Here is a 24561-nt window from a genome sequence, read left to right on the forward strand (position 1 = left end):
GGACCTACAAAGAGGGAAAACCTATAAAGCTCAGGGCTGAAGACCAATGTAAAGTACAAAACTACAGCTGTAACTTAGAACAGTGGTTCTCAGCCTCTGGGCTATGGTACCAGGCAGGGTGGATTTGATTTAAATCAAACTGATTTAAATCACCAGTCAGTAAGGCTTGATTTAAATGATAGTTTTCTACATAAAGACTAATTCTTGCTGGTATAACTTTAATATGCAAGTAGATGAAGATTTTTAGAACAACAACTTTTCATATTAGTTTTTTTATCCCCAGTTTAATAGGTTAATCATTCATATTTGGACAACTTTTCTGTTATACTTAGGAAGGAGAAAAATAATCATTACCTTAATAATAACAATTTAAATAGATTTATTCATCTGAAACAATAACATTCCAGCATATGTTATTTGCTTAAACATCCATGTTTGTTAACTAATTTGGCTAAACAAAATCTATATATTTTAAGAAACTTAGACTGTCAGCCCCTTCCTCCTCACACTTAGTTTCACTTGTGCAGATCTATTCCACTCCAAACAATCAGAAAAATATTGTTTCTATTCTATTCACTGAACTTCTTGAAACTTAGCACTGAAGGGGTTGATTCTGTATTCATAGGTTTGTAGAAGTTAGGATGAAGGTCTTTTTCTTAACTCTGTTCATGTTATAACATTTTTGCTGTGAAGAAGAGGCATGTGATCTCCGCTGAGTCAAATTCAGTTTTGAGAACTGCAAAAGTAAACCAAACATCTGTGATAATATCTTGTAGGCAGAGAAACTGCCCAATAATCTTACAAAAACCTCTGGAAGAGCATGACATTGTGAATGGATTCATGGAATTTATTTACCAAAAAAATAAACATATACAGCCTTATTCTACATAATTAAAAAACTAATCTTTATTTCATGATGGAATAACTTTTGGATGGTAATATATTTTCCTCAAAAAGCATTTTTTTAAAAAATAAATCTGATTTAAATAAAAAAAATCCGATTTAAATAAGAAAAATCCGATTTAAATAAGAGAAATCCGATTTAAATAAAAAAAATTCGAATTTTTTGATTTTTTTTTTTAAAATATTGATTTTTATCCACCCTGGTACCAGGTCATAGCCTTCCTTCCACCTAGCTCAGGTTTCATCTCTGCTTTGACAGCTAGACTATAGCTGTTGAAGGCTACGGTTTGACACTCATGCCAACGCCTGTAGTAGGGAGTAGAGATGTGTGGGTCCTTCTGGTCAGCTTTTGCTGCCCTGGGCACCTTACAGTCCCAGCAAAGTGATGCAACCAGTCTCCAACATCACTACTAGTACAGAGCAGCAACCTGAGCTGGCTAGAGGATTACAGAACACCACGGATACTGATGTCACAGGAAATCTTGGAGTGTATACTGTTGATGCCTGCGAAAATCTGAGCCTGGGGCATATCAGCGGAGCTCCATTTGTAGGCAGGAGTCTCATCCGGGGTAGAGTGCTAGAGTGGGAAGAAGAGGTTGTTGACCAGCTTCTCCAAAAATATAGTGAAGCCTCCTGTGGCCACCAGGTTCACCTGAACTGCAGCACACATGGTTGGTTGGCACGAAAGTGTGCAATCTACTGTTGAGATATTGGGATTGATTTACTAAAACTGGAGAGTGCAAAATCTGGTGCAGCTGTGCATGGGAGCCAATCAGCTTTTAACTTCAGCTTGTTCAATTAAGCTCTGACAAAAAAACTGGAAGCTGATTGGTTTTCTATGCAGAGCTGCACCAGATATTGCACTCTTCAGTTTTAGTAAATCATCCCCATTGTGTTTGTGCGGCCCTAGAGGTGGCCAGCTTTGGATATTTATGCACTGCCCTTGGACCTGCACACTGCCCTCATCCTAAAAACTTACAGTGTCTGTTTGCCAGGCCCAGTGATGCCTCAGTGATCACTCTTCTTTCAATGATACCCAGTTTGAAATTGCTTGTTGAACTTTTACATCCATATTCATTGATGTGCGCATTCATGTGATGAGTCACAATATCTGCTCAAGGAACCTAATGTTACATAAAAATGAGAGCTAAAAATATGCAGAGCACTGGAGTTGTAACTAATAGAAACCAATCAGATTTCACAGTTTATTTTTGGGGAAGAATTAAACAAGAAATGGATTGGTTGCTGTGGGATACAACTGCAATTTTGTATTATTAGATCAACCCTATAGTTTCTTATACTATATCATGGATTTAAAGCGCACTGTACCTATAGCTCAATTTTTTTGTTTGTTATGGATAGAGTAGAGAAAATTTAGCATGAAAGTCAGCAACAGGTTGATTAGGATCTACCTGTCACTTATGGTCAAGCTGGAGCATGGAAGGTTTTGGAACAAGTTAATTACACCCTGGTCCAGACTGACCATTTGGAAACTCGGGCAATGCCCGAGGGCCCGGGGTTAGTAGGGGGCCCCATGAGATGCCCCTCGTACCTTTTTCATAGGCTTTTTTGAGTTTGGGTAAGGACACAGGGGCCCCATGAACCCCTATTGCCCGGGGGCCCCATGAGTTGTCAGTCTGCCCCTGCCCTGATCTTCCTAAGGTTGAGAACCATTGATTTAGAAGGTTATATTTGTCAGTATATGGCCTCTGTGTCCACCAACATGGAGGATTATAAATTCTCAGAATGTGCAGAAAAAAATACAAAAAACATTAAGCACCCTTTCATATGGGTGATCTGATCAGGTTTGCCTTTCAGGTGGAACTGATTGAAACGGTCCAGCGGGTATGAACAGACCTACCTACCTCCAGGTCCAAACAAGCCCACTAAAAAAAATATGGAGGAGAACTGCATCCTCTTCCATTTGGGCAGACTAAATCAGAGGCAGCTGGTTTACTCCAGAGTGTACACCGACCTGTCATCCGCCCGCTCTGCTCTGATCAGCAGGGGATCAACTCACAGGTCCCTTGCTGATCAGAGCGGAAGGCACCAGTGTGAAAGGGCCCTTAGGCAAAAATTGGAACTTGTCAGCTCAGATATTAGTTTTAGTTTTCTGATTGGTACTAGAAAAAGGCAACTGGAATCCAGTTGCATCGCTCCCTCCAGTTTGTATAACTTTTCTACACTGTTTTACATTTTGTTTTACTGCAGCTACCTTAACCCTGTCCACATTATTTCTATATAATTCCAGCCAGTGGCAAGCCAGACCTCATCCTATTCCTGCATGATACCACCAAGTCCCTCAGTGAGTGTCCGCAGTTATGATGCCTATACACCTCCTCAGCTTCAGACGCACATGAATAACCAGAACCTGGGATCCAGCGCTGGAGGATCTACAGGTAAAATTCTTTGAAATACCTCTCAAGGATCAGCAGAAGCAACTGACATATTCAAATCTTCGGAACTCTTTGTTGTAAAATACCTTACTTACAACATGTTGAATTTATCATCAACAAAAGGTCAACGTGCTATAGATTAGGTTATATGGTGCATGTAGCCTGTGCAATTGGGGGAATAGCCCCAATTTTGTACCTGTAAGGGGGTTTGGCTTACTGATGAATTAATAGATGTGGTTAGACAGGCCCAGAGATGCACTTTTGGATGAGGCTTAAAGAGACCCTGTCACCAGCTTAAGTACTGGGTCACATATATCAGAGTGGATGCGTTTTAAACTGCATCCAATCTGCGTGAAATAACAATGCTTTCTATGGTGCCTGTTCACATACATCCATGCACTGGCAGTGCAGATTCAGTGCCGATTGAAAAAGAGTCCTGTCCAATTTCTGAGCAGTGCAGTCCGGTTCAGATGCGGATTGCAGGCTATTGACTTCTGTGGGAACCATTTCTAAACCGCACAGGTCATCAGTTATGTAATAAATAAAAAAAAGTCCTGATCTGAACCTGATCTAAACCTGACCTGAGCCTGATCTAAACCTGACCTGAGCCTGATCTAGACCTGACCTGAACCTGATCTAAACCTGACCTGAACCTGATCTAAACCTGACCTGAACCACTGAACAACTACTGTATCAATTAGCTGTGAAACCTGAGCTTCAGTCCGCACCGCACATGTGTGAATCAGCACTTAAAAAAAAAAAAGCACTTGAAGCACAGAAAAAGCAAGAATTTTAAATGTTTATGCGTAGCATTCTTAGTCTCCATAACTTAGTTTTTACACACTTGTAAACTGCCATTGAGCTTACTGGAAAGTATGACTGCTCCAGGAGAGTCAATTCCTTAGCACCGCCCTCCCACCTTGCAGGACATAGCCCTCTCCTCTTTTTGGAGTGCCTATTTACTCTCCATGCTGGCTCAAACATCTCCTTTCCTCCCCTCATTTATTCTCCATGCTGGCTCAAACATCTCCATTCCTCCCCTCATTTACTCTCCATGCTAGTTCAAACATCTCCATTCCTTCCCTCATTTACTCTCCATGCTGGCGCAAACATCTCCATTCCTCCCCTCATTTACTCTCCACGTTGGTTCAAACATCTACATTCCTCCCCTCATTTACTCTCCATGCTGGCGCAAACATCTCCATTCCTCCCCTCATTTACTCTCCATGCTGGTTCAAACATCTCCATTCCTCCCCTCATTTACTCTCCATGCTGGCGCAAACATTTTTATTCCTCCCCTCATTTACTCTCCATGCTGGCGCAAACATTTTTATTCCTCCCCTCATTTACTCTCCATGCTGACGCAAACATCTCCATTCCTCCCCTCATTTACTCTCCACGCTGGCTCAAACATCTCCATTCCTCCCCTCATTTACTCTCCATGCTGGCTCAAACATCTCCATTCCTCCCCTCATTTATTCTCCAAGCTGGCTCAAACATCTCCATTCCTCCCCTCATTTACTCTCCATGCTGGCTCAAACATCTCTTTTCCTCCCCTCATTTACTCTCCATGCTGGCTCAAACATCTCCTTTCCTCCCCTCATTTCCTTACATAACCCTTAATGTAACTTTTGGGGGAGGAAGAAAGGAGAATAGTATAGAATGTTACTTGAGGTACAACTCTTAGTCTGGTGGGGTTGATGATATCACATCCAAGATAGTGACACCCAGCAGCTGCATCAGAGCTTGTCGATGTCTACACAATGGAGATCCTCTGGATCAACTGTGGGTGTACAATTATAAAGTTTTTGTTTATGGTTGAACTGGATGGACTTTTGTCTTTTTTTCAGCCAGACTGACTATGTAACTATGAGACTTTTACAGGTAAATAACAAGCAAAAAATAAAGTCAAGTGCGTATTATGTTATGAGAAGTTTTTTGTTAAAATTACTGATCGGCGAATGGGTGTCTTTAAAACTATATTGAGTTCACATTATTAAAAAATGCTGTCACCTTGTCAGTTCAGGGCAGTGCACAAAGAGGCCATCCAAACCATTGATACTCACCTTGAAGCTGCTCCTCCACAGCTCCTTCCTTTGCCATAGCCAGTACTAAAATCCCCCAGTGGTCAATGCTAGAGGGAGTGATGACTTGGAGTTTGGGTGTTTGACAGGATTCTACATAGCAACTGGCTACTGGACAATGTCACATGTACTTCCCTGTCACATTAGAGGAGGTCCCATATGCCACCATAACTGTAAGAAATGGGTATTTTGGCTAGAGGAGGAAGCAGAAGGCATGGTCGGGCAGTGATGGCAAGGTAAGTGGGTTGAGGAGAGCCTCAGTATACAGAGGCTTCCACTTTGCCCTGATTGGGCAAAGATATGAACCTAGGATATGAACAAGGGTATGAACTTATGACTTCACTATCTGAATAATTATTCTGATTGGCTGATAACAAGTGATAAGAAAGACATGCAAATAACATTTACAAAAGGGCATCAGCCCTTCCAAAGCTCCTCCCTGATCAACAACACCTGAAATGACATCTCAGCTATATAAAGTGCATTGCTTTCTGTTAGTCAGATCTGACTGGTAGGCTTGTGCTGAAAAGAATAGAGCACCGCCATTTTGCAACACTGCCAGTGTTGTCTATTGTCTTGATTGGCCAGTAAACATGAGAATTGTTACTATTGTTATTAATATAAAACCGGCCATAAAGCCAGTAGCCCCTTTGCAAAGACACTGTCAGTTGGCCCTGAGTATCGCTTTTAATCAGAGGCTTAAAGAGTGGGCACCACAAGATAAGAGCATAAATGGTTATTTACCTTGGTCATGTGTCAATTTATCTTCAAATATTGTTCTTTCTTCAGGTCTGATCTCTCCAGGAGTTTCTGTTCCTGTACAAGTACCCGGAGGAGACCCAGATCTCAGCCAGTACTGGCCTAGACTCCAGTGAAAGACATGGGACCTTTGTTGATAAGACTGGAGATAGCCACCATATTGCCATGCACACTGGAAATATCTCTGATTTGACCCAATGGATCTTAGTGTTCGATCAACAGGAGAATTCAGCCATCCATCAACAAACCTATACATCAATCCTAAAAACTTTCTTAGTTCAATACAAGAGAAAATACTAACAATACAACCTCATGTCACCAGACCTCAGCAAGAACTTTCTTAATATAAAAGGGAACAGACTTTCCAAGTGTATAAATCAGTTTCTTCAAAGTTACTTAAGTTCATCATGCTTGAATATCAACTGTCCTGTCGTTAAAACAAATACTATTGTTGCTTATCAAAAGAAAATAAAAACTTTACTCAAGTTTTTTCAGCTTTGAATGGAGTGGGAGCAGGGTCCAATTTAAAAACCAGATCTTTACAGTGACATGGGTGGAGAGATCACCTTCCAAACATACCAGAAGCCACTCAGCTTTTCATCTGAACTTCTCGTTGCACCGTTGCAAGTGAATGCTACATAAATTGCTATTGGGAATCCATCACAATGAAGGCAACACGGAAATGCTCAAGAATACTTATCACATTTCCAAGTTATCTGGCTCCTTGTAGATTGTCCATAAGAATGTATGGAGAATCCCGTCTGCATAGTTGTCATCATTTTCAGAATTGAGAGGACACTGTGATGGGACAGGAATAGACAGGGGTGCACTTTACTTGACATCCGCTCTAGCTACTTGGGTGCTGCCTGGTGGGACATTAAGACATGGGAGGTGCAGGAGAAGCTACAGCGTGGTAGGACTGTGTTGCAGAATCAAGGACATTGGGAACTGTGCTTCTACACCTTCCCCATCTCTTTCGCACTGCAAGATCATTGGTCCTAAAATTAAGTTAGCATAAAGCTACATTAACAGTTTTGAGTTGTATAAAAAGTAATAGACTTGAATACTTATTTTTCCTGAAGAAAATGCTGCCCCAGGTTTTCACCAGCACTTGCCACATGTCTCAGGTCCTAGCCACTTGGATTGAAGGAAAGGATCAACCATTTAAAACTGTGATCCCCCCCCATTCAGTAATGATCATGTAGTCAAGTTCTGAGGCTTTCAGACACGGGGAATACACCGAAGAAAACCTGGGGCAGCATTTACTTCAGGAAAGGTAAGTATTTTGAACCTTCTATTAATCTTCATTAAAGTAAATCTAAAGCCATTTTTTTAAAATTGGTAATGGTTAACAGCTCTGTCAAGTGACTTTTTGCTGTTTTTGTCTCATCGGAAAGATTTTACTAGACATGTGCTTGCCGGAAATGTTTGTTTAGTTTCATTTCGGATGCATTCATTTATTGAAGAATTTTGTTTCCTCATATTCATTATGTTGAACTTATTCATTTTCAGAATTAGTTTTATATCTTTGGCATTCGTTTTGTATATTTGTTGGTCCGGATGGATTCGAAAACTTTTGCAGTTATTTTGTAAGATTGCTGTATAGTTTGAGTGGATTCGATATTCTTATATTGAAAACTATTCGAAAGGATTCAATATTTTCAAACTCCATGGAATACATAATGCAAAATTCGGTGGTCCCAAATTTTTCAAACCTAAGAATTGCATTAGACTGTGGAACTGGACTGACTGTGACAATTACAAATTCAATTTAAATCACAAATTTATCTGAATTATGGAACAAATATGAAAATTTAATTAATTTCCCCATGGGCTCCAAATTATTATTGCATCATTTGACATCATCCGAATGAAACAAATGCATTCATTATTTTGTTATACTTTTTTTTTGATTCGTTGACATGTCCATTCCAAAATCCACATACATCTGAATTTCCGAAAACCAAATTTTAGATATAGATTCCTTACGAAACAAAATACACATGTATAGATTTTACATCATATTTTTTTTTTTTTTTTAAAGGTGTTTATTTATTTTGCATTTATAAAACACAAACAATAACAGAAAAAAGAGAGACAAGTGATAAATAATAAGATTTTACATCATATTGGTCTGTAAGATACAATAGGAGGTTAGAGGAAATCTATCTAAAATAAAGAAAATCTTTTTTTTAGATAGTGGTAATTAGAACAAATGTTCCTGTTCTGGTGAGAAAATTTGGGATATTCCTTCACATATAATCCCAGTGACAATGGTAGCATTCTAACCCTTGTCCACGGTTTCCAAAAAAAAAAATGGCTTTGGATACACTTTAAGTGTCCCCAATGAGATGTTATATTGTGCTTGATAGTTTCTTCTTTTGAACTTTTAAAATTTTTGAAGAGGTAAACTCATATGTACGACTTTGCTCGGAATTTTTAGGAATTTATGTATATATAAAACTATATTTACCTCTGAAGCCCCACAATTCCAATATGTCTCTCTGGCAACCTCTTCCCTTTACTTCTTTTGCTATAACCGTCTTTGAAGGTGTTTTACCATCTATTTTGCATTAAGTCTGTCGGCATCAATGGGCAGTAGTTTTGCAATGTGCTCATGTTCTTTCAGTTCCTCCTTCTTTCCCCTTTTTAAACATTTTAGAAACTGTGCTATATAGTATCATAGAATTGCTGTGTCAGGATCTATTCTACAGAACGCCTCCGTAGTCAAAGGCCAGATGTGGTTAAAGAAGAATTCTGGTGTAAACTTAGCCATTTTATATGGTTTCTAGTGACAGAGCTTCGTAGAATTCTAAAATGTGTCCTATTACATTTTTTTCTTAGTCTCTGAAGATAGCTACTATGCAAAGAACCCAACCACCTAACAAATTTAAATACAAATATGGTGCCACAACATATTTGTATTTTAAATTTAGGTTAGGTGGTAGGGAACCTAGATAGGTGGGGGCAGCAACTTGGTTCTAATAATGGATCAGGTGGCACATAGGTCATTCGTTATTTATATTATTATACAGGATTTATATAGCACCAACAGTTTGCTCAGCGCTTTACAATATAACGGGAGACAATACAGCAACAATACAAATTCAATACAAGAGGGTTAGGAGGGCCTGATCCTGGGAGCTTACAACGTCTAAATGATGCTAGGTTCACACTTAAGCATTTTCTGCAGCGTTTTGCAGAAACGCAATACAGTCCATTTAACATGATTTCCTATGGGACAGGTTCACATCTTCGCGTTTTCACCCAGTGCGTTTTTTTGGAAAGGGTCAGGGACTTTGAACGCAAAAAGTAGCATTTTAGGTTCTATAGACTTCAATGAAACTGCTGCAGAAAAGCATGTAGTGCATTTTTGCTGCATTTTTATGTGTTTTATGTCTGCCTAGCAACAAGAAAAAAAAATGGAAATAAAAAACACAACGCATAAAAACGCAGATGCAAAAATGCAAAATGCAATGCAGAATGGGCTCAAACGCAACCTGCATAGGTGGGAACCTAGCCTTAGTCCTAGTGTGTATGTGTATATGCATAGGATAGACGGGGCCTTAGACTGTAAACTCCTTGAGCACAGGGACTGATATAAAGGTGCAGTATGTACAGCTCTCCATAAATTGTGGGTGCTGTATAAATACCTGTAATAAAAAAAAAAAAAAGTGAAGCTAGATCAGTTACATTGCTGTCCATGGAATGCAATGGGGTTGATTTCCTGAGCCTGGGTTCACATATATGCGGTGCGGTATAACGCATGTGATACGCACAGGAACCGCACAGCATTCCTCTGCAAATCACACGCGAATTATATGTGAAGAACCCGATCGCGTAAACTGGACACCTGTTTCAAGATCATTGGTAATCATTGAGAGCCATGTTTTCTTTGTGCCTGCCCCTATTGCATTACTATGATTGACATATAAAGTCTTGGAAGGCTTCTGTAGGTTAGTGACAGCAGAGGTTTCATTTCTCAAGAGGAATGGTCAAACACAATTCCTTCCTTTTGAATTATTATGTTTTAGCCATGAGGATCCTTTACAGGAGTCATCGAAAGGGTTGCGTTTTCTACATTGCATTGTAATTGATTACTGTGGCCAGTTTGGATGCAAATAGTACCAGGGTTTTTCGTTTACCCTAGGTTCACATCTGCGTGGGTGGTGCTGCTGCGGATCTGCACGAAAATCCGTGCAGCCGCACCACCCGCACAGAAAATTGCGGACCCGCGTGCGGGTGCTATTAGTTCTAATAGCACGTCGCCTGCACTGGAAACCGCAAATGTACTGGGAACCGAGGTTCCCGTGCGGGCTGCGTTTTCCAAAGAAGTGCAGGGACTTCTTCCCTGCGTGTCACGGGCACAGGAGTCCATTCAAATGAATGGGCTCTCATGCCCGTGCAAACCGCGGTCCGCATGCCCACATAGATGCAAACCGGGGTAAATGTTTTCAGGCTCTAAAACTGTAGGTATAACACTTTTATTCACTTATTGTCCTTAGCTTTTTTTAATCCTGTCTGCATTATGACCACTGTCACTGGGGAAAGGTGTACACGGATAATCTTCAATAGACTACAAGATACCTGGAAGAGGTTCAAACTCTTTCCTATTTCACAAAAAAAAACAAAAACATTTTTTTGTTGCTTTTTTGTTTCTGTGTTAGAGAGATTTCCCTTCTGCTTCCTGCCACATTGACCACCGTCCCTGGAACAGGGAGTGAGCAGAAATCATCTTCATCGGAGACCAGAACAGAAATTGAAACCTGAGAGAGAGGCCTTTCCTCACACTGTACAAACCGCAAAAAAAAAAAAATATCAGGAATTACACTTTAATAGGAGACAGGGTGAGTGCCACCAGCAAAGAAACCTGATGGTTATTTCCAGTACAAAACAAAGTAATAGTGCAGCGCTATCAATAAATGTGCATAAAACATAATATGTGAAGACATAAGTAATTAGATAGGAAAAACTTAGGGATTTGCCTGGAGTTCAGCTCTAATGACTGCAAAGCGCCCTACAAAGAGCTGCTGTTCTGAAATGGTCAATCGTGACCCATAGAATTGCACTGAGAGGCTTGAATTTTGAGAAAGAGCAGTAAAGCACATTTATTGGTCAGTGCTACTATGCAGGTAGTAGAATCTGCAAATGAAATGGGCAAATATAGTTGTGATTGGCCAGATAATTCCTGAAAAGAGTGTGTATACCTCCAGTGGTGCATGTCCTACACTTTGGGGGTTACACTATGACTCATTTGCTAAATGCCCACTGTCTGTGTGGAGGTAACGTTTGTAAGATATTACTGAACATATTTTTAATGCTGCTTTGTACGCGGATTTCATTGCTCTGTCAAACTGCTTTTATAGACATGTATGCTTGGGACCAGGGGCGGACTGACCATTTGGAAACTCGGGCACTGCCCGAGGGCCTGAGGTCAGTAGGAGGCCCCATGAGATGCCCCTGGTACCTTTTTCATAGGCTTTTTTGAGTTTGGGCAAGGACACAGGGGCCCCATGATCCCCTATTGCCCGGGGGCCCCATGAGTTGTCAGTCCGCCCCTGCTTGGGACACACGTGAAAAAAGGTGACCTGTCAAACTGTCATCTCCAGCAGTATGTCCCAGCTTTATACACGCATCGGCCACTTTATTAATTACACCTTGCTAGTGCCAAGAAAATCTCCCCCACACCAGCCTGAACCGTTGACACAAGGAAGGATGGATCCATGCTTTCATGTTGTTTACACCAATTTCTGACCCTACCATCTGAATGTCTCAGCAACCAGTTTGCCCATTCTCCTCTGACCTCAACAAGGCATTTTCATCCACACAACTGCCATTCACTGGATATTTTCTCTTTTTTTCGAACCAAACCCTAGAGATGGTTGTGTGTGAAAATCCCAGTAGATCAGCAACCAGTCTGCTCATTCTCCTCTAACCTCAACAAGGCATTTTCATCCACACAACTGCCATTCACTGGATATTTTCTCTTTTTTTCAGACCAAACCCTAGAGATGGTTGTGTGTGAAAATCCCAATAGATCAGCAACCCGTCTGCTCATTCTCCTCTAACCTCAACAAGGCATTTTCATCCACACAACTGCCATTCACTGGATATTTTCTCTTTTTTTCGAACCAAACCCTAGAGATGGTTGTGTGTGAAAATCCCAGTAGATCAGCAACCAGTCTGCTCATTCTCCTCTAACCTCAACAAAGGCATTTTCATCCACACAACTGCCATTCACTGGATATTTTCTTTTTTTTTTGGACCAAACCCTAGAGATGGTTGTGTGTGAAAATCCCAGTAGATCAGCAACCAGTCTGCTCATTCTCCTCTAACCTCAACAAGGCATTTTCATCCACACAACTGCCACTCACTGGATAATTTCTCTTTTTTTTGGACCGAACCCTAGAGATGGTTGTGTGTGAAAATCCCAGTAGATCAGCAGTTTTTGAAATATTCAGACCAGCCTGTCTGGCACCAACAACCATGCCACATTCAAAGTCACTTAAATCCCCTTTCTTCCCCATTCTGATACTCGGTTTGAACTTCAGCAAGTCGTCTAGATGCCTAAATGCGTTGGGTTGTTGCCATGTGGTTGGCTGATTTGCAATTTGTGTTACCAAGCAATTGAACAGGTATACGTAATACAGTGGCCAGTGATCATAGTTATTTAGTCCATGCCTTCAAACTTTGCACTGCAAGTATTGGTTTCATTCTTTCAGTGGTCAGTGAATACTCCTTTGGGACTGAAAATGCTTCTATAATTAAATGATTCTGGAAATACTGAGGATACATGTGTTAGAAAAATAACGTTATTGGAAACCAGTCTTGGTCCAGTTGTAGATAAGGACTACTGTACAGTCACCAAGTCACCTTTACAAGGACACATGAAGACTGCTTCTTGACACTTTCAAGATGTAGAACTGTGGAAATGTTTAGTTGCCCACCCTACAAACACCACATAATCCAGGCACTGTCCATAAGCAAACACCGAACTTGTCAATGGATGGCACACTTTTCTAGGGACGACTTTCAACATCTGCACTTTAAGAATAATTTCACAGCATTTAATTTATATCCTGGACTTGCATCACAAATATGTAAATCATTTTCTTTTTTTTTCAACCAGTTTATTGTACACTGAAATGCATGCTGTAAACAAACCTGTTGATAAAAAGGGATATATGATGGAACAATAACTGAGCAACATTTTGATGCATATATTAATGAAAATGTGAATAGAAACTCCACACAAAGCCTGTATCTCAATTTTGAGTTCACTAGGGGCAGATTACCATTGTGCTGTTCTTTTTTTTGCTGCTCTGAAACATGGGGGGGGGGGTCAATCTCCCCCAAGCCTAACTGGATGTTAAAGATTAACCTGTTTTTTTTCAGCTGAGCCATCACCAACAGAAGAGTGTTCCCCATATAGTCCATAGAGTCCACTAGAGCAGCTATTGTCAATTTTTTAACATGGAGGAACCCTTGAAAATTACTTTCCGGTCTCAGAGAAACCCTGCTAATAAGTCATATACAGCTCATGATAAATTAACGTAATGGTCAGTTGCAAGAAGGCTCCTTACATTTGTGGTCATTGGGAAGAATACCCTCCTTACAGATAGCTAGAAAGTTCATTAGTGTCTTTCGGAACTTATCTGAAAGGCAGAAAAATTCTTGTTGCCCATGGAACCCTTAGCAACCTCTTAACCTCTAGCCCTTCTCAACCAGGGTTCAAAGACACAGGAGAACCCTCTCAACCAGGGTTCAAAGACCTAGGAGAACCCTCTCAACCAGGGTTCAAAGACCTAGGAGAACCCTCTCAACCAGGGTTTAAAGACCTAGGAGAACCCTCTCAACCAGGGTTCAAAGACACAGGAGAACCCTCTCAACCAGGGTTCAAAGACACAGGAGAACTTCTCTCAACCAGGGTTCTAAGACACAGGAGAACCCTCTCAACCAGGGTTCTAAGACACAGGAGAACCCTCTCAACCAGGGTTCTAAGACACAGGAGAACCCTCTCAACCAGGGTTCTAAGACACAGGAGAACCCTCTCAACCAGGGTTCTAAGACACAGGAGATCCCTCTCAACCAGGGTTCTAAAACACAGGAGAACCCTCTCAACCAGGGTTCAAAGGCACAGGAGAACCCTCTCAACCACTCCAAGGAGTACATTTCTGTAGAAGGTCTGGCTGCATGAAGCTCCTTTTGAATCACCAGACTTTTCTGTTAAAAGACTTCATTTGTTAGACTGCCATTGACAATTGTCTCTTCCTTCCTCTGTTGTCTTTAACAACAAAACAAATTTGTCTTTTACTCTGGTTGCATGGGTCAACAAGGCAAAAATATGATTGGTTACTAAAGCTGGCCATAGACTAATAATTTTCTTTCCTGCAACCTGTAGATGCAGGAGAGAAAATTGCTCAGATTCCCCCATCAAAACAGTCAGTGTTGATGGGGGAATCCCTCCTATGGAGCCATAATTAGGTGTAAAATCCAACAGGCTGGTTGTACCAAAGTTGATCGATCAACTTGGGTACATTCAGCCTGTCCATACATGGTTCGAATCTCTGCCAGTTCAGCAGGAACTCAATGCAGACAGAAATTCTCTCAAATGCACTAATAGTGTCAGCTGTAGAAAAACCTTTTAGGCCTAGTTTAATCTGTGTATTTAGGTGCATTTTTTGGCTCTTAAGGCAGGTAATTGCCGTAAGTCAAACATGTTACATTTGTGTGTTGACATGTGATATTGAGGGGAGTTGAAATGTGTCCAATGCTTTTTTGAATTTAGGATTTGGAGTGGATAGAGTTAACAGCCATTGACCAAGATTTAATACTTATTGCCAACACATCCAAATACATGCCATTGACATCTATGGACCTTCCAATGCACTAAAATGTAGGGAAACAAAATTAATTTCATATTTTTCGAAAGCTGCACTGCAGGGCAGAGATGGGACAGTCACCATTTTTATTTTATGGGGAACTTTAGCGCATTACATTTGTGTTAAAACACAACAGTGTACCATAGATCAAATAAGGGAAGCCAGGCAACGGGCTGTAAACTTATCCAGAAAGTTGGACAAATTGAAAAGTTCTTTTAGAAGTGGAAAAAGTCTTCATGTTTTTTGAAGTCTTCTGCAAATGGATTTTAGGAAGCTGCCACATGTGCTCTTGGGCAAACCTGCAGCTTCACATGACATAATGGTATACTATGTAATGTTCCCTCTATCTTTGTGTGGGAGGTGGCATGGATCTTGAAGTTTATGGGAATGGGCGTACCTGGCCTTAGAATAGGGGTATCCAAATTTTTGAAACAAAGGGCCAGTTTATTGCCCTTCAAATATTAGGGGGGCTGGACTGTGGCCAGTTGGAGTAGACAACGCCCTGGCATTTGTGGGAGTAAACAATACCATACACTTGGTGGTCAGTGGGAGTAAAAAAAAAAATGATACCGTTGTTGTCATTGGGGGGGAACAGTGCCCCATCATTGGTGTCAGTGGGAGAATTAGTTCCCCATCTCTGGTATCAGTGGCAGCAATAGTGCCCCATTGTTGGTGTCAATGGGAGGAACAGTTCCCCATCATTGGTGTCAGTGGGAGAATTTGTTCCCAGTTTCTGGTGTCAGTGGCAAGAATAGTGCCCCATTGTTGGTGTCAATGGCAGGAACAGTGCCCCATCATTGGTGTCAGTGGGAGAATTATTTCCCCATGTCTGGTGTCAGTGGCAGGAATAGTGCCCCATTGTTGGTGTCAATGGGAGGAACAGTGTCCCATCATTGGTATCAGTAGGAGAATTTGTTCCCGGTCTCTGGTGTCAGTGGCAAGAATAGTGCCCCATTGTTGATGTCAGTGAGAGGAATAGTGCCCATCTTTGCTATCAGTGGGACAATCTTTTCCCGGTCTCTGTTGTCAGTGGCAAGAATAGTGCCGCATTGTTGGTGTCAGTGGGAGGAATAGTGCCCCATTGGTATCAGTAGGAGCATTTGTTCCCGGTCTCTGGTGTCAGTGGCAAGAATAGTGCCGCATTGTTGATGTCAGTGAGAGGAATAGTGCCCATCTTTGCTATCAGTGGGAGGAATAGTGCTACATCATTGGTATCAGTGGGAGGAATAGTGCCCCATCATTGGTATCAGTGGGAGGAATAGTGCCCCATCATTGGTGTCAGTGGGAGGAATAGTGCCCCATCATTGGTGTCAGTGGGAGGAATAGTGCCCCATCATTGGTATCAGTGGGAGGAATAGTGCCCCATCATTGGTATTAGTGGGAGGAATAGTGTCCCATCATTGGTGTCAGTGGGAGGAATAGTGCCCCATCATTGGTATCAGTGGGAGGAATAGTGCCCCATCATTGGTATCAGTGGGAGGAATAGTGCCCCATCATTGGTATTAGTGGGAGGAATAGTGTCCCATCATTGGTATCAGTGGGAGGAATAGTGCCCCATCATTGGTATTAGTGGGAGGAATAGTACCCCATCATTGGTGTCAGTGGGAGGAATAGTGCCCCATCATTGGTATCAGTGGGAGGAATAGTGCCCCATCATTGGTATCAGTGGGAGGAATAGTGCCCCATCATTGGTATTAGTGGGAGGAATAGTGTCCCATCATTGGTGTCAGTGGGAGGAATAGTGCCCCATCATTGGTGTCAGTGGGAGGAATAGTGCACCATCTTTGCTATCAGTGGAAGGACTAGTGCCTTGTATTAGTGGAAGGAATAGTGTCCCTAGGGCCAGATAAAGGCAAACCTTTAGAACATGAGGTCTCCAAACTATGGCTGTCCAGGTGTTGAGGAACTGCAAGTCCCATGAGGCCTTGCACAACTGACAGCCACAGGCAAGACTTCCAGTGGTAGAGGCATGATGGGACTTGTAGTATTTCAGCAGCTGGAGGGCAATAGTTTGGAGACCCCTGCTTTAGAACATTGAACTACGAGGAACAAGGCAATTTTTTAAAAAAGGGATTAGCCTAATGTATTACAGCTATGCCAGAATGAGGAACCGTGGCTCTATCTGCATTTTCTTGTTTTTTGGGGGGGGTTTTTGTAAACATTTAGCTTTTTTTGAACATCGTATAATAATCAGTAAACAGATGTGTAAGTGGACAACAAAGTACAATGCAAAGCATCCCAACTTGAAATCCTTATAGGCCAAATTTGTATTTTTTCATGGTACATGTGATCATGATTTATTCCTACACCAAGAAAAGGAATCTATAAAATTAGAAAAAAAAAAAACCTAAAAATAAAACAAATAAAATAGATAGCAACCAAATAGCTAAATAGTAGACAGCAAACAAAATCAGATCACAGTTGTCGCTTTAAGCTATAACTCTACCTTCTTCGGATTGTTCTAGAACCCCCATTGAAAGTGACAGCATTGCTAGCTATTGTTCCATTGAAGGAAAGCATCAGCTCATATAATTGTATGTACATCTGTATATTATTATGTAATAGGAAAGTCTTGTGTTCAGTTGTGTATTGGGGACCACACTTGGTAATTAATGACCTGTAAAGAAACCAAAATCTTATGAACGCTTTTCTGTGGATTTATCTGATACATTCAGAACTTGCTGCTTCGTTTTATATGATGTTTTTTGCCTGTTGCTGCACACACCCTGTTCTGTGTCTTGCTTGGCATGTTCCTCTTTGCTGTGCATTACTGTATAGCATGACCTGCCCGCACTGTACTGTGCTCAGATCCTTATTAAACTTTTTTTCTCTCTATCTGTAATGTTTATTTCCTGTGGCTTAACCACATTTTATAGGGTGTTGAACATGATTCAATAGGCAGACCCAAACTTTTAGCATGAAAAGGAGTTCAGTTCTTTTTGCTCTTTAAGATTCAAGCTCTATCATTGCATATTTTCAGTAATTATGAGCTTTACATCATTTTCGATATTACACATTTTTTTCAGCTTCTTACATATTTTTCTAGAATTAAACATTGAGATTTGCAGATTAGCCAATAGAGGGAGCTCTCAACCACTCAGTGCAATTATGGTCTCTCCCTTAACCTCCCTAGCGGCCTGATTATGTCAGTATTTCTGAGCTCAAAGCGGTACATTTTTTTGCATGGAAATATGTATTTTTTTTTTATTGTAGGCCTGTACTTCTTAGGAATAACTCACTGAAATCTGTCTGAACAAGAGTCTAGTAAACATCCCGGGTATGTTACAATTTGAAACACAAAATCATAAATTAGAATTTAATAATCATAAAAAATAATAATAATAAATTTAATTCAATAATATAATCAAACCAAAAACACTGAAATTTGAAATATAGCGCCAAGTTCGCACATCACATTACATCTTTTTCAGTGTCTGATGACAAATTTCCCCCACGAATCATTATCACTCAATTCTGCAAGTGGTTCTGATTTACTATCGTTGTTCTCTAGCCGGTCTAAAACCGCTTTTGACATAAAGGGACGCTTTTTGGACGCCATGGATGTTTCTCAGTTTCCAGACAGAAAGAACAGTAAAAATGCAGGCAGGGCGCCAGACAAAGCACTCGGGACAAAATGTATGTGAAGTGGTTTGATACAGGAATGTTATACTATGTGATTTTAGTGAATTTAGTGAATGTCACTTTGTCATTTTCAAATTTCCCACCGCTTCCATCCCCCGTACGTCCCGACGCTCGCAGGGAACAGAACCCAGCTGACAGATGCCGGCATCCGCCGGAGGACATTGCCGGGGACACTGCAGGAGGGACATCACGGGAGCGCAGGACAAGGTAAGAGAAGAACAGATCCCGGAGCAGCGCCGCATAGTCAGCCCGAGTGTAGCTCGGGGTTACCACTTGTGGTACTGAAACTTTACCCCGAGCTACACTCGGGAATACCGCCAGGGAGGCTACAGTGGAGCTCCACCCAAAAGGGGAACTTACGCTTTTAGGACTGCTCCCCCGCTCCCCATTAAGGATTGGCACCTTTGGGGGGTGGGGGGGAGCGGGTACCCGAATTTGACAGGTACCCACGTCCATTTCCGGTCCAATCGCCTAGGCCAGGAGTAGGCAACCTGCGGCTCTCCAGCTGTTGCAGGACTACAAGTTCCATCATGCCTCTGCAAGTCATAGCTGTAACTTTCAGTTTTGTAATTTTGCAATGCCTCATGGGAAATGTAGTTTCACAGCAGCTAGAGAGCCACAGGTTGCCTACCTCTGGCCTAGGACTAGGTGATCGGAAACGGAAGGTATCATCCATCCCTCCCTTCTTGTAGTCTTTTGGGACACGTGACAGGTCCCAGAAGACTACAGGACCATTCAGGAAGCGCAGTGCTACTCGCGCATGCGCAGTGGGTACCCGGCTGTGAAGCCGCAAGCTGTCACAGCCGGGTGCCCACACTGAAGATACCGGCCTCCTGGAATCCAGGATGGCCGGTGAAATGGGCTGCAGGGGACACACCACAAGATCGAGGGACAGGTAAGTGGCTATTTTTTAAAAATCAGCAGCTACAGTTTTTGTAGCTGCTGACTTTTATTTTTTGATAGGTGAGTGGAGCTCCGCTTTAACTTCTCTCTAAAGTCCAATAGCATTTGTTCATTTTGGTCAATGCCTTGTTTCTACACATTATACTCTTAAGGTTTGTAGTCCAGCATATTATATTATACATTGGAGGGTTTTTCAGGACCTACAGGGCTTTAGTTTGGTAGAAAATCTGGATTTATATACATTTTTTCTTGATTTTTATTAAAAATAAATATTGAAAAAAATAGAAAAAAAAATGCATGTTTCTTTAATTTTTCCCAAAGCAGCCTTTATGTAATGTAAGCATCCCCATATATTTAACTAAAAATAAAAAAAATATGTTTAAAAAAAAGCCTTCTGAATAAAAATTATATCACATCAGTGCAACTTTTAGGGCTCATGTACACTGCAGCTGATAAACTCACGTTTAGGAGCTTTTCTGAGTTTTTTTCAGCAGCCCCTGAACTCTCCCTAATGTTTTCCTATGTGTACATGTGCACTGTGTCATTTACAGGCAGTTGAGTTTACAGTTGTTTTTTTGAATGCTCCAAACTTGCGTTCAGGAGTAGATTTTTTCAGCACTTCAAACGCTTGTAAACGCGGCTAAACTTGGCTAACCGCGTTTATAAGCATTTGAAAGTTGTTTTTTTTTTTAACTCTTCCATTTCCAGATGCTGTCCAGAGCCTTTTTTCATCATGAAAAATGCATCCAAAGCGTTTTCCCAGTACTCAAATGGACCCAGTACACCATATTTTGAGGTTTCGCATGAAATAAAATAATATGTTAGACACTGCTGCAATCATTTCTGCACAGAAATGAGACGGAACACATCCAAACACCACAAAAAAAAAGAAAAAAAAAAAGACAGCTAATCTCAACAAATACTGCTCTCTCTGCTTCTGCTCTCTCTATTTCTCTCAAAGTGTCTGAAATTGTTAATTTTTTATTGTTTTCAGTGCATTCTGGGCATTTTGGAAGGTCTCCTGAGGTTATCTTTAAAAAAACGCTTCTAAACGCAAACGCTCATAAACGCGGTATGCAAACGCGACTAAACAGACAATTTTTAACTTACGTTTTCCAGCAGTCAGTTTCCATCGTTCAGAAGTGTCCTGTGTATATGGAGCCTATGTAACAGTGTCCCCTTTCAACACTATATTACAACTCGTGCTGTAAAAAAATAAAAAAGGTTTGCGTAAATTATTAGCAAGATAACATTAAGTCCGGTTGACAAGGGCACACGTTAGCATGATGGCGACAGTTCGTAGGTTTGCAATTGCAAAGGATTCAAACATTGCATCCACGTACAGTATATGAGCAAGTAATGATTGCACAGTGAATGTGTCACCCAGATCATCGAACATCACGAGTACACCCAGGGGCATAGTGACAACTCATGGGGCCCCCGGGCAATAGGGGATCATGGGGCCCCTGTGTCCTTGCCCAAGCTCAAAAAAACCTATGAAAAAGGTACAAGGGGCATCTCATGGGGCCACCTACTGACCCCAGCCCTCGGGCAGTGCCTGAGTTTCCAAATGGTCAGTCCGCCCCTGAGTACACCCCAACAGATAAGTCATAAAACCTTTCCTTTCAGAAGGAACATTTTCTATGGGACACTATAGTACAAAATACACCCACAAATGTGAGCCATTGATTGTTCAAGATTTGTTCATTTGCACACAAAGTTTTCCCTAACAAATTCATTCAAGACCATGTTGCAAAAATGAATACACCCCAATGAAAGTCTTAGGAGCACAAACTAAACATTTTAGACAACAAAATGCAAATTTAACAAGAATTCATCTAATTATTCATTAAACAGGTGTCCAACAGACAGTTGATTATAAAAAGAAGTTATTTAAAAAAAAAAAACCTCCCATTTCATGCTGTCAGCAACGGCAGCACATGGAAGAGAGGCCTAAGAAAGAAAATTTCTTGACACAAGAAAGGTGAAGGCTACAAGGAGATCAGCAAAGCTTTACTTATCAGTCAGAATACTGTAGCAGAAGTGATACAAAAATTTAAAAAAGATGGAAGTGCAGCCATCTCACAGAGACGTCCAGGCTGTCCACAGAAGTTAACACTTCGAAAGGAGCGTCTTCTGATAAGAAGGGTTGAAGAAGATCGCCACGCAAGTTCACTGCAGTTAGCTAAAGAAGTAGAAAGCCAGACTGGGGTGATTGTTTCCTGTGACACAATATGGCGTGCACTGCAGAGGAATGGCATGCATGGGTGTTCTCCATGAAGGAAACCTCTCCTAAAGCCCATACACAGAAAAGCCCGCCTACAATTTGCCAGGGCCCATACTGAAAAAAAGAAGACTACTGGGACTCATGTATCTTGGTCTCATCACTCCAGAGTACAGTTCTTGGAACTGGTGGCTTCACAAAGATGAGGCGTACAAAGAAAAATGCATGGTGCCTACCATAAAGCATGGTGCTGGCAGCAGTGTCCTGTGAGGCTGCATGAGTGCTCCTGGTGTCGGGGAGCTGCATCTCATTGATGCTATCAAGAATTCACAGATTTACTGCTCTATATTGAAAGAAAAGATGAACCATCACTCCGTTCCCTTGGTTGTCGTTCCAACGTGACAATGATCCAAAGCACACATCTAAGGCCACTGTTGCATTTCTGAAGAAGAACAGGGAGAAAGTGATTCCGTGGCCAAGTATGTCTCATGATCTGAACCCAATCCAACACCTATGGAGAACTCTGAAGAGACAAGTTGAGCATCACATTCCATCCAGCTTCTAAAAGAGGTCGTTCTTGAAGAATGGAAAAAGATCGATGTTGCAATATGTCGCCAACTTGTTGCCGTTCTTACAAATAATGGAGGTCATACAAAATACTACTAATGTAGTAGTTTTTGTTGTGGAGTGTATTCATTTTTACATTAGTTAATATGAGTAAAACTGAAGATTTTGGAATCCAAGTTATATTATTAACCTTACTTTCATGTAATGAACCAAACAAATGTTCTATGAAACTCAGTTTTGTCAAAATTTTGGAAAAGTGTCTTGTGTTCATTGAAATATTGATTAAAATCTTACTTTTCAAGAGGGATGTACTCATTTATGCTGAGCACTATATATATATATATATATATATAAATATATATATATATATAGCGCCAGAAGTATTGTATTGGGCCGCCTGCATTTCCACGCACATGAACTTTAAAAGCCCCCAGTCTTATTCTGTAGGGTTCAATATTGAGTTGGCCCCGCCCTTTGCAGCTATAACAGCTTCAACTCTTCTGGGAAGGCCGTCCACAAGGTTTAGGAGGGTGTCTATGGGAAGGTTTGACCATTCTTCCAGAAGCACATTTGTGAGGTCAGGCACTGATGTCTTACGTGAAGGCCTGGCTCGCAGTCTCCACTTTAATTCATCCCAAAGGTGTTCTATGAGGTTGAGGTCAGGACTCTGTGCAGGCCAGTCAAGTTCCTCCACCCCAAACTCGCTCATCCATGTCTTTATGGGCCTTGCTTTGTGCAATGGTGCGCAGTCATGTTGGAACAGGAAGGGGCCATCCCCAAACTCTTCCCACAAAGTTGGGAGCATGAAATTGTCCAAAATGTCTTGGTATGCTGGTGTCTTAAGAGCTCCCTTCACTGGAACTAGGGGGCCAAGCCCAACCGCTGAAAAACAACCCAACATCCAGTGGTTTTGTGCTTTAGACCACGGCATCCGATGCTTTGCATTGCACTTGGTGATGTAAGGCTTGGATGCAGCTGCTCGGCCATGGAAACCCATTCCATGAAGCTCTCTATGCACTGTTGTGATAATCTGAAGGCCACACCAAGTTTGGAGGTCTTTAGCTATTGATTCTGCAGACAGTTGGTGACTTCTGCACACTGTGCGCTTCAGCATGACCCCGCTGACCCCGCTCTGTCATTTTACGTGGCCTACCACTTGGTGGCTGAGTTGCTGTTCCCAGTTGCTTCCACATTGTTATAATCCCACTAACAGTTGAGCGTGGAATATTTAGTAGCCAGGAAATGTCACGGATGGACTTATTGCACAGGTGGCCACCTATCACGGGACCACGCTTGTTGAAGGCACAGAGAAGATCTACAGCTTCAAGAACGAGATCTTTATGGCAATTTCTTGTAAGTCCAAGCTTCTCCAGATCCTGGTTTGTCATCTGTAGAAGCTACTAACCCTTAATTCTTGCCCTCTTAACACAGGGGATATATAGTAGCATGAAGTCCTTTCATACAATCCACAACTTGTGTTGGGTTCCAGCTTGTGATAGGTTTCATAATATTTTCTTTAGAAAAATGATAGGACCTCCATTAATGTATCAAGTCATAAGCGTAATTTGTGCTTCCAGTTGACACAACTTTTTTCGTCAGCAATTTCAGCGGATGTTGGGATCCGGTTTAATGCTTTCTATATTTCTCAGGCCTCAGTTAGTGCGCACACTTCGGTGTAAACAAATTTCGATGGAGATCCCAGCTAGGCAAATAATGAATGAGTCACCTTTCACACGTATGATTACATGAACATTAAACAAATTTCTAGATTGGTATATGCCATACCAGTTTCGTAAAGTGTGTTATCTCCGAAACTAGGAAGGAGTATACCCATCTAGAGATTTGTTTCATGTTCATGTAATCATACGTGTGAAAGGTGACTCATTCAATAATTGCCTGGAAATGGTCAGAGTTTTGTTGATGAAGCTGTGGACCTTCTCTGTGCCTTGCATTGTGCAAAAAGGGAGTATTGGGGATGATTAACATTCTTCAGGAGCTATTCCCAGCTTGAGGAAAGATGTTGTGATGAGACCTTTTATAACTGAAATGTCCATCTTGGAAGATGAGTGTGTCCATTGTGGAGTGTGGATGGTTACCCTGGAATCTTCAGTATTCAGAGTCGCAAAACTAACTGAAGGATCACAGATTCTTATATTCACCTAAATATTTTTTCAGTGAGGATTTTCATATCTCTATCTATC

General features: G+C 41.3%; 1 protein-coding gene and 1 long non-coding RNA gene across 2 annotated transcripts in view; one reads left to right on the top strand and one right to left on the bottom strand.

The window, feature by feature from the left end:
* The window catches only part of LOC149443854 (paired box protein Pax-6-like), a 63992-nt gene extending 57365 nt beyond the window's left edge, over window positions 1-6627 (top strand). Inside the window, exons 6-7 of the mRNA XM_089655179.1 lie at window positions 3155-3302; window positions 6173-6627. Coding sequence (XP_089511305.1) covers window positions 3155-3302; window positions 6173-6258 — 234 coding nt within the window. The 3' untranslated portion in view covers window positions 6259-6627. The remainder of the gene's footprint in view (window positions 1-3154; window positions 3303-6172) is intronic.
* Window positions 356-20774, bottom strand: LOC149443855 (uncharacterized). The gene is made up of 2 exons (XR_016306602.1): window positions 20680-20774; window positions 356-736 (listed from the first exon to the last, which is right to left on the bottom strand). It is a non-coding gene; the product is annotated as an uncharacterized LOC149443855 (long non-coding RNA).
* Between the last annotated feature and the right edge of the window lie 3787 nt (window positions 20775-24561).

This window comes from Staurois parvus, unplaced genomic scaffold (assembly GCF_062004578.1).
Source record: "Staurois parvus isolate SC_StPar_1 unplaced genomic scaffold, SC_StPar_1.0 ptg000827l, whole genome shotgun sequence".
Taxonomy (NCBI): domain Eukaryota; kingdom Metazoa; phylum Chordata; class Amphibia; order Anura; family Ranidae; genus Staurois; species Staurois parvus.